Source organism: Quercus robur, chromosome 9, assembly GCF_932294415.1.
Source record: "Quercus robur chromosome 9, dhQueRobu3.1, whole genome shotgun sequence".
Lineage (NCBI taxonomy): Eukaryota > Viridiplantae > Streptophyta > Magnoliopsida > Fagales > Fagaceae > Quercus > Quercus robur.
In genome coordinates, this window is record NC_065542.1 from 41,625,960 (window position 1) to 41,644,133 (window position 18,174).

The 18,174-nt window shown below is 34.4% G+C and overlaps 3 protein-coding genes across 4 annotated transcripts; 2 read left to right on the forward strand and 1 right to left on the reverse strand.

Moving 5' to 3' along the window:
• Window positions 1-4,216: 4,216 nt before the first annotated feature.
• LOC126701053 (protein FAR1-RELATED SEQUENCE 12-like) lies at window positions 4,217-4,726 on the forward strand. Its single transcript, XM_050399196.1, has 2 exons — window positions 4,217-4,394; window positions 4,482-4,726. Exons 1-2 carry the CDS (start codon window positions 4,217-4,219, stop codon window positions 4,724-4,726), a joined length of 423 nt encoding a protein of 140 aa, XP_050255153.1.
• A 4,051-nt stretch (window positions 4,727-8,777) lies between these two features.
• LOC126698427 (inorganic phosphate transporter 1-4-like) lies at window positions 8,778-12,153 on the forward strand. Of its 2 annotated transcripts, XM_050395639.1 has the most exons (3): window positions 8,789-8,869; window positions 8,967-8,997; window positions 10,325-12,153. In XM_050395639.1, the coding sequence occupies exon 3, from the start codon at window positions 10,383-10,385 to the stop codon at window positions 11,946-11,948; it is 1,566 nt and encodes a 521-aa protein (XP_050251596.1). In that variant the 5' UTR covers window positions 8,789-8,869; window positions 8,967-8,997; window positions 10,325-10,382; the 3' UTR covers window positions 11,949-12,153. The 2 variants fall into 2 exon arrangements, with proteins under 2 accessions (XP_050251597.1, XP_050251596.1); XM_050395640.1 differs by lacking the exon at window positions 8,967-8,997 and having other exon boundaries at window positions 8,778-8,869.
• Window positions 12,154-14,155: 2,002 nt separating this feature from the next.
• Window positions 14,156-17,938, reverse strand: LOC126698428 (actin-depolymerizing factor-like). The gene is made up of 3 exons (XM_050395641.1): window positions 17,704-17,938; window positions 16,532-16,797; window positions 14,156-14,694 (listed from the first exon to the last, which is right to left on the reverse strand). Exons 1-3 carry the CDS (start codon window positions 17,725-17,727, stop codon window positions 14,544-14,546), a joined length of 441 nt encoding a protein of 146 aa, XP_050251598.1. The 5' UTR covers window positions 17,728-17,938; the 3' UTR covers window positions 14,156-14,543.
• Between the last annotated feature and the right edge of the window lie 236 nt (window positions 17,939-18,174).

The following is an 18,174-nucleotide window of genomic DNA, read 5'->3' on the forward strand; positions in this document are numbered from 1 at the left end:
ATCACCCTTCTCGTCGTGAAGCTTTCTCCTCTTCAGATCCGTGGCAAGCTGAGACAAGGTTTCATTCTTCATTCCTCTAATGTGAGCATACTTCTCCATACTATACCTAGTGGCCATTTCCGCTAGCAAAGAGAGCGAGATGAGTAATCATACAAAGTGACAAAAAGAATTTCAGAAATGAACTTACTTTTTTCCTCTCGACGAATCTTTTCTAACATGTACTCAGAAGGCTCAGGTCCAAGACAGCAATCAAACAAGTGACGAGGATCAACCATATCATCAAAATCCTCAATTTCTCGGGCAAAAGCAAGGGTAGCTTGGACTCGCTCACGGTGTTGACTCTCCAATTCAGGATGATCAAAAGCTGCAAGATCACGAAAGAAGCAATGTTATATATGTAAGAGTTAAATGAAGAAGTCAAGAAAAATGATAAAAAAAAAAAAAAAAAAAAATACTCACCCAATGTTGGGACTTCCATTTTCGCAATAACCTTGGGACTTCACCCTAGAGGTCGTCAAACATGGTTTCCCATCAGTTCCAGAGATGAAAAATATTGTGATTTCCAATCACAAAAAGAAGGAGGAAACCTAGAGATGACCCTAGATTTTCTATCCCAAGGCAAAAGCTCAAAATACCCATAATGGGTAGAAGGTATCAATGATATAAATACAGAAATTCATTCAAAGTTATCATGTCCCCCTCATAGGTGGACATCCAAATCAACATACAACTTATGATCGTCCTCTAGGCATTAAGGACGAGCTGGCTAGGGACAATTTGGAAATTCGAAAGAAGTTGCATAATAAATGGATGGATGGGAAAACGAAGACCACATAGAAAAGCAACTTCGTAGAAACACACTTCGCCATGAGCAAAACTACAAGCCTTCTCGCTAGAACAGAGCAAGCAAACAGTGGTTCCTTTGGGGAATTGAAATATTTTTCTAAAACCTTTCAATTTCTTTGCCTTTAAAGAACAAAGTTCAGAAAGGGCATGCAAGGGAGTTGAAGAAGAATACAAAGGAAATTTTGACGTAGCTTTATCAACCTCCATACAGAGAGATTCAGCATTTGATGATAGCCCTATCTCTAGCTCACTCGACCTAACATCATCTCGCCTATATTCTATAGAAGTCATTTCTAGGTGGTGTTTAATCAAGGAATGGCAGATTAAAGGATAAAGGGCGAGTAAAATGGGTTTGAAAGCAGTAAAACGAGACACAAAAAGACTTGCTTGGGGATGTCAACCAAAAGCATACTCAAGATAGACTCTTAATCTAGCAAAGAAAACGGAAATAGAGGGGCACTCCTGTCTAAAGAAATCAAAATCAACCATCAAGAAAGCATGAAGAAGAAGAACCTTACCAATAAGAGAAAGGGTTTGAAATGTGAAATCCTTCGAAGCTTTAGGCACAAAGAAAATAAGACAAAAGGAGCAAAACGGTTTTTCCTAAAAAAGGGAAAAATGAAGTTAAGGCGCGCCAAAACCTAGAAAATCTCGCACATACCACAAATAAAACAGGGACACATGTTTGTCATCTGACAAAGAGGTCATATCACATCAACTACAACAGAAGATTTTCGGGAAGCAAAAAGATGCAAACCGTCGCAACTAATCATATTCCTATTCTTGTCCCAACACTGGATGACAAAGGAATAGGGGGGCAACTAACGGAGCCATGAATAAATAGTAGTCCATTAAGATGGACGACTGTAAAGCACATTATGCCCGTCATTAAGACAAACAATCACAACACATTAAAAGCAAAAATAACTCTAGTGACCCAGTTTGCATCATTAAGACAAACAATCACAACACATTAAAAGCAAAAATAACTCTAGTGACCCAGTTTGCAATGAGCAACGGTAGAAAGACTGTTACAAAAGACTTAATGAGCCACCTAGGCATTACAAACCTCCACTTAAAGAGAGGCTGCATTGCCATCAATGTTGTAATACCCTTCAGGTGCAACGGACAAGAGCATTAACCCAAGGCATTGGCTATATAAAGCCAGCTAACTTAAGTAAGTACTCTCATAAGACATTTTCAGATATCATAGCACTTACTTGAGATTCTTAAGCTGAGAAAGAGATTGCCTAACTTAAGCATCGGAGGGCCTTTGGCTAGCACAATCCCGATGTCTTTCACTCTTACTCTTCTTTGTTTTCAACAGGCAAACAAGCTTGTCCATCAACATAGACGAGGAACATACTGACGAGGCAACTTTGTGCTTCATCAATGTCGATGGTCATGAGTGAAGTGCTTGGTTTTCATTAATCTATTATTGCTAGTTAATGTTGATGGAATTTTATATGTTTAGATGAATAAGATTTCCTCATCCAGTAGGCAAAAAGAAAATTTTCCTTGTATAACATCCAAACAATAAAACTAATATTTGACATGATTTTAATTTAGATTTTCATGCAAATGTCAATTTCTCCAAACACAACATAACTAAAGCTTTCAAGATTGCAAAAAATAAGTTAAGAAGAAGATGTAATCAATTATATTAAAATAAAAAAATAAAATCAACATTAGTTCTGATTGGATTCAGATCTTCTAGATTTCCTAGAGTGCTCTGCCAAGTAAATTTCTTTAAATCCTCACATCTCATTTAAAATTAATGGTTTAAGATGCTGTCACATCATCAATCCACTAACTTACTCTTTTAAAAACACAAAAAAAGGGATAAGCTTAGGAAGCTGCCGTGATCTTTAACGTTAGCAAACAGATCTAACCCTTTTTTTTCTTTTTTCTTTTTTGGATGGAACAAATCTCAAACTTGGTAAATTCATCAACCCACCAATTACTCCCGCCATTTTTCCCATCTAAATCCAAAAGACACTTCTAGGCAAAACAGTTCAAGAAGAAAACCGGACTTTCTTTTACAACTCTCCTACATCCTTGAAATTTTCAATACTTTCAATTACAAATGATGGATCCATCCAGCTCAATCCCTTCAAATCGTCCATGGATGACCATTGAAAGCTCAATGGAGGCCAAGTATATATATCAACTCTCTCTCTCTCTCTCTCTCTCTCTCTCTCTCTCTCTCTCTCTCTCTCTCTCTCTCGCCTTTGTTCTCTGTCTATTGTCTACTGACTAATAGTTTCTTCCTTTCTTCTTCTTCTTCTTCTTTTTTTTTTTTTTTTTTTGTTGTTTCTTTATTTCATAACTATGCTTGATATTAGATTTTTGGTTTTTTGCAATTTCACTACTGCAAAATTGTTTAATGATTGCTCAAGAAAGGCTGTGTTTTTTTGGGGTTATCCTTTACCTACAAGGTGTTTGATAATTGTTCAAGATAAGAAACAGAGCAGACAAAGAAGATAATTGTACTAGTTTGTTACCCTTAGTATAATCTTAGACAAAGAGCAAGGCCACTATAATCAGAGAGAAGAAAAGAATGATTCTTATATCATGACTGTTTCATGAATGACCTGTACTTATTTAGTTTGTGGTTTGCATCTTGCTTATGCAGTAATAATCTTTTTTCTTGTAAAATTGGTAGGGCACTTGTAGTGGGTATGTGATATCCATAGTTGGACCAGTGCCACAGGGCAGTCAATGGAATTCTTTACAAGTTTTGGCAATTGGGACTCCTTTAAGTATTGTTGATTTTTAAAATTCTTAGTCTTTACTTTGTGTTTGCCCCACTATGTTTATAATTAAAAGGCCAATGCTGGGTTACTAATTCTTATTACCCTTTATTTTCACTCAAATTATATATTAGAAAATCCTAAGTTAATTGATGATTCAATTGAATATTAATAAGTTAATCCATTATGCCTCTAACCACTTGGAATCAATTGAATATCAATTAGCATGCATCTACTTTGAATCACTCAATTGTAGTCAATATTAATATAATGTATATAATATTATTAGATTCAAGATAATTGTACTGGATCGAAAAAATATGATAGGGTTCACTACATAAAATGATATATATGTACTAGTGTAATCAATTTGCTTTGTGTTTTTGCTAATTTTTCTAATGATTTGCAAGCTGTAAGATTTGGAAATCTACTTTGGTGCTTTTCTTTTCATGTTATTGGGTTTTGCTATTGCGATGATTGTTTCAAACTTGTCTATTTAGGTTGAGTATATTAGTAATGGGACCTTGGTATATTAGTAATATTTGGAATATTAAGTTTCTTTTTTTTTTTTGTATTTTTATAGGATGATGGACAATTCTTGTCAAAACAAGGATACCATGAATGATTGTACCCCGGAGGTTGGTATGGAGTTTGATACGTTAGAGGCAACTTGGATGTTTTGGAAAAATTATGGAAAACAAATGGAGTTTAGTGTTCGAAAGCATTATGCAAATAAAAGTAAGATAGATGGAGATATAACATCGAGAAGATTTTTGTGTTCTAAAGAGGGTACTCGTAAGCCTGATAAATGAGATCATCTGACCAATCAACCTCAACAAGAAACAAGGACTAATTGTCTAATACGATTGGGTGTTTCATTAGTTTGTGGGACTGGAAAGTACAAGGTGTACAATTTTGTATCTGAGCACAACCATGTTCTTCATCTTGCAGCAACTACTTTCATGATGCGATCAGAACGAAAGATGTCTGATGTCCAAGCTTTTGCTATTGATTTAGCTTATGCTTTTGGAATTAAGCCTAAGGAGATACATAAGTTAATGAGTAGAGAGGCTGGTGGAAGGGCTACTTTTGGCTACACTAGAATTGATCAAAAAAACTATCTTTGAATTAGACGACAACAAAGCTTGATATATGGTGAAGCCGGTAGTTTATTAAGGTATTTTCAACAATAATTGGTTCAAAATCCATCATTCCATTAAGTTGTACAGTTGGATATTGAGGAGCAAAAAATTAATATATTTTGGCCTGATGCTAAAATGATAATTGAGTATGCCCATTTTGGTGATGTTTTTAGTTTTGACACTACATTTGGCACAAACAAAGAATTTATGCATTTAGCTATGTTAATTGGTTTCAATCACCACAAAGAGATGGTGATTTTTGGGGCTGCACTTTTATACGATGAGACAGCTGAATCATTCAAATGCCAATGTTACATTTTTCTTTTGTTAAGATTGTCCCTATTGTAAAAGAGAAGAGGGAATAGGCCATTGTTAATGCTGCCACTGTTACATTTTTCTTTTATTAAGATTGTCTCTGTTGTAAAAGAGAGGACGGGAAAGACCATTGTTAATGTTGCCAGTGTTACATTTTTCTTTTGTTAAGATTGTCCCTGTAACAGAATAGGGGATAGGCCTTTGATATGTAGCATTTTCTCTTCTTTAAAACAATTGTATCTTGTGCAAAGTTGAAACTTCTAGATTTTAAATCAATATTATTGGCAATTTAAATGTTTTTAGCAATAAATTACATTATATTACATGTATAGTATACAAGCATATATGAAATAACAAAGTAAGATAAGAGCGATAAAACTGATATTATTGCCAATAACTATTCATTACATATCCATAACTATTGAAACACTGGTAATACATGAAGCATTTTGGCCACTATTGATACATATTCTTCTTAAATATTGTGATCTTTGCTAGTATCTTTTTTCCAAAGAACTAAATCCTAAAAGCCACTGTGGATGCTACTCACTAATAGCCACCCGCATAATTAGTGTGCAATCATAGATCATCAACATCCAAGCTTTCAAGTGAACCTGAAATTAGAAGCTGGAAAAAAAAGTGTCTAAGTGGGACGTAAAGATCAATATGATACATTAAATTTCTAAAAGAAAGGGAAAAAATTGTCACGTTGCAAGTTGCAACATCATGCACTTGACAAAAATTGAGATTATAAACAAACCGGACTTGTTCTGAACTCTTTTTTAGGGGCAAAAGACTCAAAATATCATTTAAGTGAAAATAAAGGGTAATAAGAATTAGTAATCAGGCATTTGTTTCAATTATAAACATAATGGGGCAAACACAAAAGTAAAGACTAAGAATCATTCTTTTCTTCTCTCTGATTATAGTGGCCTCGCTCTTTGTCTAAGATTATACTAAGTACTTGTTTGGATACTGAGTCTGCATTTAGCGTTTGCATTTCACCTTTTTTTTTTTTTTTTTAGAAGAGCAGATTATGCTTTTCCAGTGGATCTCATGCACTGTTCACAGGACCGACAAGTACTTTATTCAACAACTTTTTCATTAAAAATGGGTCTCACAGCACTATTCACACATTTAAAAATTATTTTGCTATAATGTTTTCAGTTTTTAGCGATATCTAAAAGGACCCTAAAGGAGTAAAGGTAACAAACCAGTACAATTATCTTCTTTGTCTCCCCTGTTTCTTATCTTGAACAAGTACCCAAGCGTAAAAGGAATAACATCTGATCTGTTCCCATAATAGAATTGCCTCACAAGCATCATATTTGTACTCCAAAGGTTCATATATTTTAAACTGCTCATTATACTGCAATTATTAAAGCTAAAACTATCAACACTCTGTAGCTTATAAAAAAAAAATACATCATAGAGACTGAGAGCAGGGGAGAGTAGAAGAAACACACCCAGGTGCTATTAGTGCCTTCAGGGAACTTAAGAATCAATTTGCAATGGTCTATTATATGTGTAGTGAGTCCAAGCCCCTTGTTTTCCTACACCCAATTTCAAGCTGAGTACAAAACTGGCCTACTAGCAAATACAATAAATAATCATACAAGAAGAATTAAAATATCACATAGAAGAAACTAATGAGAAAAGTACAACAACAAACCCTTTGTCCCAAATTTTTTGGGGTTGGCTATGGATCCTCAACAAAGTCATTAATATTTATTCTTTTCCTTCATTCTACTCATCTAAAGTCATACTCATTGTCACTTCCTTGATTGACATGTCTTTTATTATTTCTGCTAATGTTATTTTTGCTCTTCCTTTACCTTATTCTTTTTTTTATTCCTTCAACTTGGATCAACTCATCCTTTCTTATCATACCAGTGCATTAATCGCTCTACTCTAAACAAAACTAATTGTATTGGTTTGATAATTGTTCAAGATAAGAAACTAGTACAATTATCTTCAACTTGAATCATTCTTTTCTTCTCTCTGATTATAGTGGTCTTTCTTTGTCTAAGATTATACTAAAGGTAACAAACTAATACAAAACTATCTTCTTTGTCTGCTCTGTTTCTTATCTTGAACAATTATCAAACACCTTGTAGGCATAGGGTAGCCCCAAAAAAACACAGCCTTTCTTGAGCAATCATTAAACAGTTTTGCAATAATGAAATTGCAAAAGAACAAAACTCTAATATCAAGCATAGGTATGAAAAAAAAGAAAAAAAAAAAGAAAAAAGGAAGAAGCTAGTAGTTAATAGACAATAGACAGAGAAAAAAGGCTAGAGAGAGAGTAAGATAGCTGATATACCTGGCCTCCATTGAGCTTTCAATGGTCATCCTTGGACAATTTGAAGGGATTGAGCTAGATGGATCCATCATTTGTAATTGAAAGTATTGAAAATTTCAAGGATGTAGGAGAGTTGTAAAAGAAAGTTTGGTTTTCTTCTTGAACTGTTTTGCCCAAGAGTGTCTTTTGGATTCAGATGGGAAAAATGGCGGGAGTAATTTATGGGTTGATGAATTTCTCAAGTTTGAGATTTGTTCCATCCAAAAAAAAAAGGTAAGATCCGTTTGCTAACGTTAAGGATCACGGCTACTTCCTAAACTTATCCCCTTTTTTGTGTTTTTAAAAGAGTTAGTTAGTGGATTGATGATGTGGCAGCATCTTAAAGAATTAATTTTAAATGAGAGGTGAGGATTTAAAGAAATTTACTTGATAAAGTACCGTAGGAACTCTAGAAGATCTGAATCCATTCTAATTGTACTTTATACCAATGACAGATGCAATGATAGGCTAGGGCTATTCCCACCGACTACCTGGCACTTTTTACCTAAACCTATCATATTTTCTCTACAACTCACAGTTTATTACATGATTCTAGACAATTTTGATAACTCTAGTTTTTTAATATATTATGTTGAGAAGGAGTAATGCTATAGATACAAATTTTTTTACAAACTGATGATGTGATGAGTAATTATTGATAAATGAAAATGTAATATTAATGGTGAGTCTAGATGAAAATTAATAAGAAATTGGTCACATCAACAGTTTGTAAAAATATTGTAAAATAGTCAATGGCATTACTTGTTGAGAAGTGTTAAATCCACAACATTTTCACAACACTTTTTACAACAAATTCTAGATTGTAAGTTGTTACTAGTTATAATTTTAACTCATTACTAAAATTAACTTTTTTCTCACAAGTAATAGCCAATAAAAATCTATTATTTAAGATTTATTGTGAAAGTATTGTAAATATATTGCAAGAATAACATTTCTCATATTACATTACCTCTGAGTCATAGTCGACGGTATTATCTGTTTCTCTGCAGGTTGCACGGATTTAACATTTCCCTAAAGATAAGGTAGATTTTGTCAAAATAAGGTAGATAACATTCAGAAATCTTGCATGGAACTGAAGACCAACTGACCAAGTACAGCTAGACTATGTGCCTGTACCCAAAATTAAAGTAAAGATGAATATAATATAAGAGAGATATTTATATTTGATTTGTTGGTAAAAGTCAGCAAGCTATAAATGGTAATTCTAATGCGAAAAATCCAATGGAATATACTAGTGATGATTTTAGTCAATCGGCCTGAAAATGGGGGTGACAGGTTGGTGAGAAAGAGAACTTTGGGAATATGCCGGCCACATATTCTGGTCTTAATTAAGAAAAATTCAATGCATATAAGTTCTCAATCCCATACATGGCTTTGTACCATCACTTATAATTTTCTTTCTCTCTCTTTCTCTTTCTCTCTCAACAATCTCGAGCCAAGAAAATTTTCAGGTGAGTTTATCAAACTTCTCTATGAATATAATATTATGCCTTCTTTGAGGCTGTTTTTCACGTTCGTATTAACTTTTTGTCTATTGAATATGCCCAGGTCAATTGAAGCTGTTTGTCTCTCGAATTAGGTGTCACTATCTGCTCTATATTTCATTATTTTGTACAGAAATGTTTCTACTTTTTGAGATGTAAATGGTTAGGGTTTTTAAACCAAACCCAATACGTCATTGTCGATGATATACATATACAATATTCCAGTTTAATATTTATGTATATTCTAATCCATCATTCAAAAGCCACAATAATATATTATTTTAAAGTTGTTGCTTTCGTAAATAGGATCAATAATAAACCAAATGCATGTTTTATTTCTATGATCCCTTCCCTAGCCTCTGTAATTTGCTATCTTTACATTTTTCAAATGAACCCTATTGGGATCTATCCTGTGTGAAAAAGCCGCTATATGCAGCTATTACATTTATAGCATTAGCATCAAGAAATGCTACTCTATTCTATTTTATCATCTCAAAAAGCTACTTTACCAATTATACCATCCCATTTTACAATACTTCCAACATCCCAAACTTTTATTTTTCTATTCTACCCATTAAAATAATATATCTACACAATAAAATAATATTTTCCCCAATCACCATCATTTATTCTTTCTTTCTTCCAATCACCATCACAATAAAATATTAGTTTTTTTTTTAGAATTGTGCTACAATGTAATTCTAAAGATAGAATTGCACTGTAGCACTATTACAAAAAAAATTGCAATACTTAGCAATAACATTTCCTAATGCAATACATTTTGGGGCTTGAAATGCCAAATATCCCTTACATTTGGCATTAGCATTCCCCAATGCTAATGCTCTAAGATACCACCCAATTTCTTCATACATAATTGCCAATTATGTGATTTTATGAAAATTCAACTCTTTTGCCAAAGATTTATTATTGTCACTATTTTATGTGAACTTTTGCACATAAAATTATAAGGAAAGTAATGAAATTCGATTTTCAAAAAACAGAACACATCTTTTAATTCCTTTTTTAGATGTTGAAACGTATGAGGAAAATGAGAGAGTATTTGTAGATGGAAGTTTGTATTCTAAAAGAATTTCTGGACCTTTTAATCCTCATATATTTTAAGATCAAAAGAGAGTTTTAAGTTCCTTACACTACGCTTTGAACGGTTATCCAATATTTATTTTACTTCTTCATATCTAAGTACTTATTTGATAAAAGTTACGTTATGAATTGGATGCACAGTACATAATATATATATATATATATATATATATATATATATATATTACTTTTTGTCTGTCATAAAAACAATGTGGTATATTTGGCATGCATAAATTTATGTGTGTCACATTTCTTATGAAAGATCCAATGATTCTTGTTCAAAAATTGGTTGTGTCTAAACTTGTAGTGCAATTCGCGCAGGGATTGTGTGAGAGAGAAAGAGCAAAGACAAGAAAGACAGCAAGTTAGCTAGCTAGCTATGGCAAGGGAACAGTTGAAGGTGCTGGATGCACTCGATGTTGCCAAAACTCAATGGTACCATTTCACTGCAATTATCATTGCTGGAATGGGGTTCTTCACAGACGCATATGATCTATTCTGTATATCCGTTTGCACCAAATTGCTTGGGCGCTTATACTACCATCATGAAGGTGCAGCTAAGCCTGGCACATTGCCTCCCAATGTAGCAGCAGCTGTTAATGGTGTAGCACTTTGTGGAACTCTGGCAGGGCAGCTCTTTTTTGGATGGCTTGGTGACAAGTTGGGCAGAAAGAAAGTCTATGGTATCACTCTGTTGCTCATGATCATTTGCTCCATTGGTTCAGGGCTTTCCATTGGCCATGATGCAAAAGCTGTGATGGCCACGCTTTGCTTCTTTCGGTTCTGGCTTGGATTTGGCATAGGTGGCGACTACCCACTTTCTGCTACCATCATGTCTGAATATGCTAATAAGAAGACTCGTGGAGCCTTCATTGCTGCAGTGTTCGCCATGCAAGGCTTTGGAATTTTAACTGGTGGTATATTTGCTATTATTATATCTTCCATATTCCAGAGCAGGTTCGATGCTCCTGCTTACGAAGTTGATGCACTTGGCTCAACTGTTCCCCAAGCAGATTATGTTTGGAGGATTATTGTAATGTTTGGAGCACTTCCAGCTGCACTGACTTACTACTGGAGGTTGAAGATGCCTGAAACTGCTCGTTACACGGCACTTGTTGCCAAGAATGCAAAGCAGGCTGCAAATGATATGTCAAAGGTTCTGCAGGTAGACATTGAATCAGAACCACAGAAGGTCGTTGAAAGACCAGCCAATACCTTTGGTTTGTTCTCCAAGGAGTTTCTTCGACGACATGGACTTCACTTGCTTGGTACAACAAGCACATGGTTCTTGCTTGACATTGCATTTTACAGCCAAAACCTGTTCCAAAAGGATATTTTCACTGCAATTGGATGGATTCCTCCTGCAAAGACCATGAATGCCATCGAGGAGGTTTTTAGAATTGCAAGGGCACAAACACTGATTGCTCTTTGCAGTACTGTCCCAGGCTACTGGTTTACAGTGGCTTTCATTGACAGGATGGGAAGGTTTGCTATCCAACTGATGGGTTTCTTCTTCATGACAGTGTTTATGTTCGCCCTGGCTTTTCCATACAACCACTGGACTCATAAGGATAACCGCATTGGATTTGTGGTGCTCTATTCATTGACTTTCTTCTTTGCAAATTTCGGGCCTAATGCAACCACATTTGTTGTGCCAGCTGAAATTTTCCCAGCTAGGCTTAGGTCTACTTGCCACGGCATATCAGCAGCAGCTGGGAAGCTTGGGGCTATTGTTGGTGCATTTGGGTTTTTGTATTTGGCTCAAAACAAGGATAAGGCCAAGGCTGATGCCGGGTACCCTGCAGGCATTGGGGTGAAGAATGCGCTCATTGTGTTGGGAGTGGTCAACTTCTTGGGTATGCTGTTCACTTTTCTTGTGCCTGAATCAAATGGTAGATCATTGGAGGAGATGTCCCGTGAAAACGAGGATGAAACTATGGATTAAAGACTGCTACTACCTGTGCACCATAACTTTTCCTTATCAGTTATTTTTGTATGTCTTGAGCACGATGTTGTAGCTATTTGTTTAAGTTTCTCTCAATAAGCCCCTATTTTTGTCTTTCTTTTTAAATGTTGTGATGCCCCACTAAAAGATTGTGTTATTAGCCATTAGATTGTAATATTTGTTCACTTTCCCCTTCCTGTTTTAACCGCCTTCTTGTTCTTCTTGCCATTGTTTATATGACTTATGTTGCATTCCACAGTTATATTGCTTTCTTCTTCTTCTTTTTATGGAAAGAGGTACATTGCTTTTTGGAAGCTTGAAATCATAAAATATTTTCCTAATTTTTTTTTATCCAAGTAGTAGCAATGAAAGAGGTACAACACAAGCAGTCTTCAACCTTTGGTCCTATCAGTACTTTTGAGCAACCCTTCCAAGCAAGAATATGCAACCAATATTCTCTGTTTTTTTCTTTGATCACTAGGCTACACAATGGAGCTAGTCTTTCCCCTTTTCAGACCCCATCCGTCCATCCATCCATTCGAACATAGAAGGCAGGGAAAAATGCCTACATCCCCATCACTGGTGAGTTTCATGAAACTAAGTTCATTACCGGGAAATAAGCATCAAGTTTTGAAATTGCTTGTAGATCAAAATCCAAGAGCCACATATATTATACTTCTATGGCAAAAAGTTGGCTACAACATTGTTGGTCACTATGAGTAGCAAAAAGTAAATGTTGGTCGCTAATAAAAATATCATCTGCCTGGGGAAGAACTAATTAACCAATCTGCTATATTAAATGGCAACAGGCTTGTTCGAGAAATTTTGAACATATTCTGGCAAAATAGTCTTGCCTTGCAAGAGGTTGCAGGCTTCGTTTTCGAGGCTAACCTTTCTGCATATGTAGTAGATGACAGAGTCACAGAAAGGTCTTGACAATCCACCAGTTGCAAGGCATTACAAAGCTATATTCTAATTGAACTGACTCGGTATGTTTGTCTATATGGTGGTGCATCTACCACAAGCTTTGGAGGAAATCTTTAAACATTTCCTGGTGATATTTGGTTGAAAAAGCACATTCCTCTACGAGTTACGTCTGCACCACATCATGAGTGGTGTTGGCTCCACCCATAGTCAAGTCAAAATCAACCATACAACACAATTGTTTTTATTAATAAGTAAATTACATTATCCTCTTATCAAAATGAAACTCTGGAGAATTATAAATGCAATATATTAGTCCATGACCTCTCAAACTATTATTAAACAAACAAAATTATTAAAAAAATAAAATAAAATAAATCTTACCCCAAACTTTAAACAAAATGACACCCCCCTCTTATGAGGTTTGCATGGCACTCCCTCCCACCCCAGCTATATATAAATTAATAGGAATCTTTTTAAAAAGTAAAATATTCTATAAGTAAAGACTTGTTGGATTTATATAAACTCCAAGGGAGAGAAGTGTCACTTCACAAAGTGAAATATTTAGGAGAGTCATTCTATAAAACGTCAAAAGAAGTTTGTATAGTTTAAACCTTCATCACCCCCCCCCCCCCCCCACCCCCCACCCCCACTTTTTTTCCCCCTTAAATCTCCCAAACGCTTGATAATTAGTGTTTTTACTTTGCTCTTTATCAGATAACTTTAGTTTTTATTTTTATTTTTTATTCTTTTGATAACACAATAGTTGGAAGAAGAGAAATATAAACCTTGAATATCTTTGTTGAAAATACTATGCTACGCGGTATCAGTTGATCAAGTCTTCCACGCATTTTATTCGATAACTTAAAGCTATCTGTTTTTTCTTGTGCCTCCTTGGCATAGATTTCAGAGACTATAGGGAACACCGTTCAGAACTTCTGATGGCACGCACACTGGAAGATTTCGATTTATTTAAGAAAAATTGGTCAGATGATCTAAGGCACAAAATATTCTGGTTTGCTAGGAAGACTGCCATGCATGCAAGCAAAGTTTGGGGCTATGGACCATGGTGGGTGTATTTGTTTTCTTGTATTTCTACGAACCAAAATAAGACCAATGTCTTTCTCGAAAACAATAAAAATAAGGCCAATGTTGGACTAGAATTTTTCTGTGTTGGGTGAAATCAATTTCTCAATTATGTTGTTTACATGGTGCCTGAATCAAAGTGAAAATATCCTTCGGAGATGTCAGGTGAAAACAAATAAACAATAATTGAAATAGAGTTAAGTAACAGCACTTGGCAGTATCAAATGCATCCCCTGAAACCAAATTTATAAGATGATATACAACAAGAGTTTGTAAATATCCTTTTACAGGACAATCCTTTAAAGATGAAATCAATATAATGACTTACATTTAGAGTTTCTAGATACCCTTTAACAAAGCCATCTTCACCTGAGAAGCAGTAATCAATAAGGAAATTGACACTCTCAGTTTCCAGAAAATATTAGCCTAAACCTTGAGCCTCCCAGATGTTAGTTTATTCACGGATCATGCAATACTATCTTGTTTCTAAAATGGGTTCTGCACAGGGATAACTAATTCATAAGTTGGCATAGTGATATCAGATCTTTTCCCCACTGAACAAAACTCAATAACTGCAGAGATTATTCAGTGTGCTCGGTCTTTGATCACTTCAAGATCCATCTCTGTGGGGTCAGTAGCCTGAATCTCATAGTGGACACCATCCAGCTCCCGTCTAAACCTGTCTCTAGATGTAGCATAGAGCATCTTGGCACGGATTCGAGAGGATGATGGAGCCCTGATACCAATGTCGTGCAATGAATAAATTAAGAATGAAATTCTGATGGCAAAATTACTGAAATCAATAACAATACTGATTTGTTTGGATAGGAGTTTCAATAGAAGGATTGGATTGTAAACTATAGTTTAAATGACTTGAACAGGGTATGAAATGACATTTTTTTTTTCTTATTGATGAACTTTATGGAATGATTTGGGTTATGTGGATTGAAAATGACTAGATTTAAGATGTCATTTCAAATCCAACATATCATAAATGTTTTTATTTGAGTAAAGTCTCTACAGTTCTTATGATGATGTGTTGTTAAACTTATATCAAGCAATTTAAACTAGTAATTTTTCTTCAAATCCCTTGATTTGAAATCTTCAAATCCAAACAACCTAGATGGAAAAAAATGCCATTGCTGTGGGACAAAATTATAAACCGTTGATGTAAGCAACTTCCAGACACTTGAAAAATCATTGCTTTAGATAATTTAAAAGTATTCCTCTCATAAAATAACATATAGAATTAAAGGTTCAAACAAATCATTGGAAAATAGTTTTCAAAAGATGGAAATATAAATGACAGAAACAAAAAAGAGATGGTCAGCATATGGTCTTGGTCACAACACCATTCCTTCCACAAATCAAAACAGACACAAAATACAGAACCAGATTGTCAAGAGTAGAACTTATTTTTCTTTGTTTTCCTTTCAGTTGATCAATAACAAAGTGATAAAATGGACATAAAATTCTAAACAGAGCTGAGAGTTCGAATTCCATTACATGAAAGTTTTAAATTGGAATTCGTGACAAGTTTTGAACAACTACAACATTGACATCAGTAGCAGATTTGTAATACCCAAACCCAAAGGCTGTTCTTTATGGTTAATTAATAGATAGATAAAGCAATGGAATTTGTAAAGAAGTAATCTTTATTCATGTACTCATAACCAAACAACTAAAATATATCATTGATGGCCATATGTACGGTGAGCCCATCATCTGATAGATATAAATTTATCCTGTTTAACTTCGAAGGTGGACTACAGTTAAAACATAATTTTGGTAACTACAGAAAGCACAGTCATCAAATACTACTGAGTTAACAAAGTTCAACTGATTAAATTATGCATAAATATGGATGACAGAAAAAATGAACAAATATTTAGTTTCTGTTGATAATGGGTGAGTGAAGACATAATCAGGACACTTTTAGCAGTCTGAAACAGCAATTTGATATAACATGTGAATGCTGAAGTTTATTAAAGCTTGGACGCATCAGGACTTCCCACATGTTAGAGTCATATAGAAGAAAAATGGGTGCTTGTAGCTACTTCAGCTTTTTTGCAAAAAAATTCCTTATTTTCATTCTCGAGCCTGTAAAGGATGCAATCCAAACAAGCTGCTAGGGGATGACATTAGATGAAGATAGCATGATATTAACAGAGTAAAAATGCCTTCAATTTTAACACAAAATTTTATTCAAGTAGCAGAGCAATCAATTTTTGAGGTTTCATAAAAGAACTAACATAGAAAATCCCAAGAAAGTATTTATAGATTCAGGTAACTATAATTGCATGGACATGTTGAAGTCAGGTCAAAGATGTAGTAAAATACAAAAGAGAGAAGCATCAGAATAATTTAAGAATGCAATAAGTATAGACATAGGCAATGTGGGTTGTAAGGTTTTCTTTTTATTGTGATTAGAACATACATGAAAGATATTTATTATGATAATTACCACGTCTCACAAGGATGATCAAAATGTTTATTCATTAATTACCCTCTTGGTGAAAACGTGATAATACCAGTCAAAATGGAATAGTTAGGGATCATAGGCGAAAGCTTACCATGCAATGAAAAATATCTTGCTCTTTTGACAGTTATCAGAAGTCACAAAATCATAGTCATATACAGCATATCGGCAATCATTCTCAGGCAAAGCTGCAGTGAAATCATCATAGCTCTCGGCTGGACCACCAGTCTTCTCAACCACTACCTCCTTTTTACCCTCATCAACCTTGAAAATCACATAACGGTGAACCTTCTTCCTCTTCAATTCCAAAAACGTGTTTTTGGTGTGATCAGCAACGCCCATGCCGGACGAAGCATTTGGCTGGAAACCATTCGAATTGCATCACAAAATATTTCCATATAGAAGCTTCAAAAATAACAGGCGTAATAGCTATTGATTCCTTTCTAACAAACAAGATGGTCATCAACAAGTTGTCATGGATTATGTTGTATCCCGAGTTCCCAATTTAGAGTTGACATTTGATGATATAATAGGTCTAATGATGAACATTATTACAAGCTAAGATCATATCTAAAACAGTATTCATATTAAACTACAATCAAATACTTCAAATCACAAGATCAGTCCTTTCTCACGAAACCACCAGCTTAAAATGTTGATTCATACCCAGAATTCAGTTTCTTCCAAGGTGGGTAGCATGATTAAAAAGTAGATTCATGCTCAATTGTAAGTAGAACACTTAAAATGTTGGAGTAGCATTCCTTGATTCATTAAACAAATAATTGATCTAAATAGTTTCAAGACTATTATTCAAAAATTGAACAAATCAATTACAACTGAAATTATAAATGAACAAGAAACCCCATCAGAGAACAAATATATAAGCTCTATCTGGGAACCAAAAATACAGAAAATTATTTAAAAAGGAAATTCCTCCAGCCAAAGGGGGAAAAAAGTCTTTTTTTTTTTTTTTTTCTTAAGATTCATCAGAAGCCAAAATGAACTTAAAACAAGTGGTGTAAAATATCATCCAAGTTGAATAAATGTCATGATGAAACAGAACATCTTAAAGATTACAAAAAAAAAAAAAATTTCTTGAAAAATGAATTTATAATCTTATCGATCATAATTCATATTCAATAGTTGCACTGATAAGAAACAATAAATTAAAAATCAACATAGTCCCAAAATTATACCCACAAAATAAAATTTAAACAAAGTAAAAGAAGGTCCAAGAGAGAGAGAGAGAGAGAGAGAGAGAGATACCCTGCTGAGCCATCTGTAAGACATGGTAACGAAGAAAGTATAATAATAATAATAATAATACTATGGAAGAAGAAGAAGAAGAAGAAGAGAGGAAGCTAAAGCCGATGGGTATACTCTTATAGCACGTATACCCCCCCGGATGAAAGAGTTTTGGAAGGACAAGGAAAGGAAAAGGCAAAAAGTCTTTTTATAAGATGGACAAGAAAGAGAATGGTATAGAATAATGCCAAACAACCAAAGGGAACTGCAATTTCCTATCCCTCTCCTTAAAATCGGACTTTTCTTGAGTCACAGGACTGCTGTGCCGATGTCGGGTGCCTCTACTCTTTTAAAATCAATTATTATTATGAATAATGTACTCACGCGGCTTTTTTAAAAAACCTGTGGTAGAGACACTATTACATGGATTAAATTGGTATTAAAAAATAAAAAATAGTATTTTTAAATATGATTTTAGTTAGAGGCTTAGAG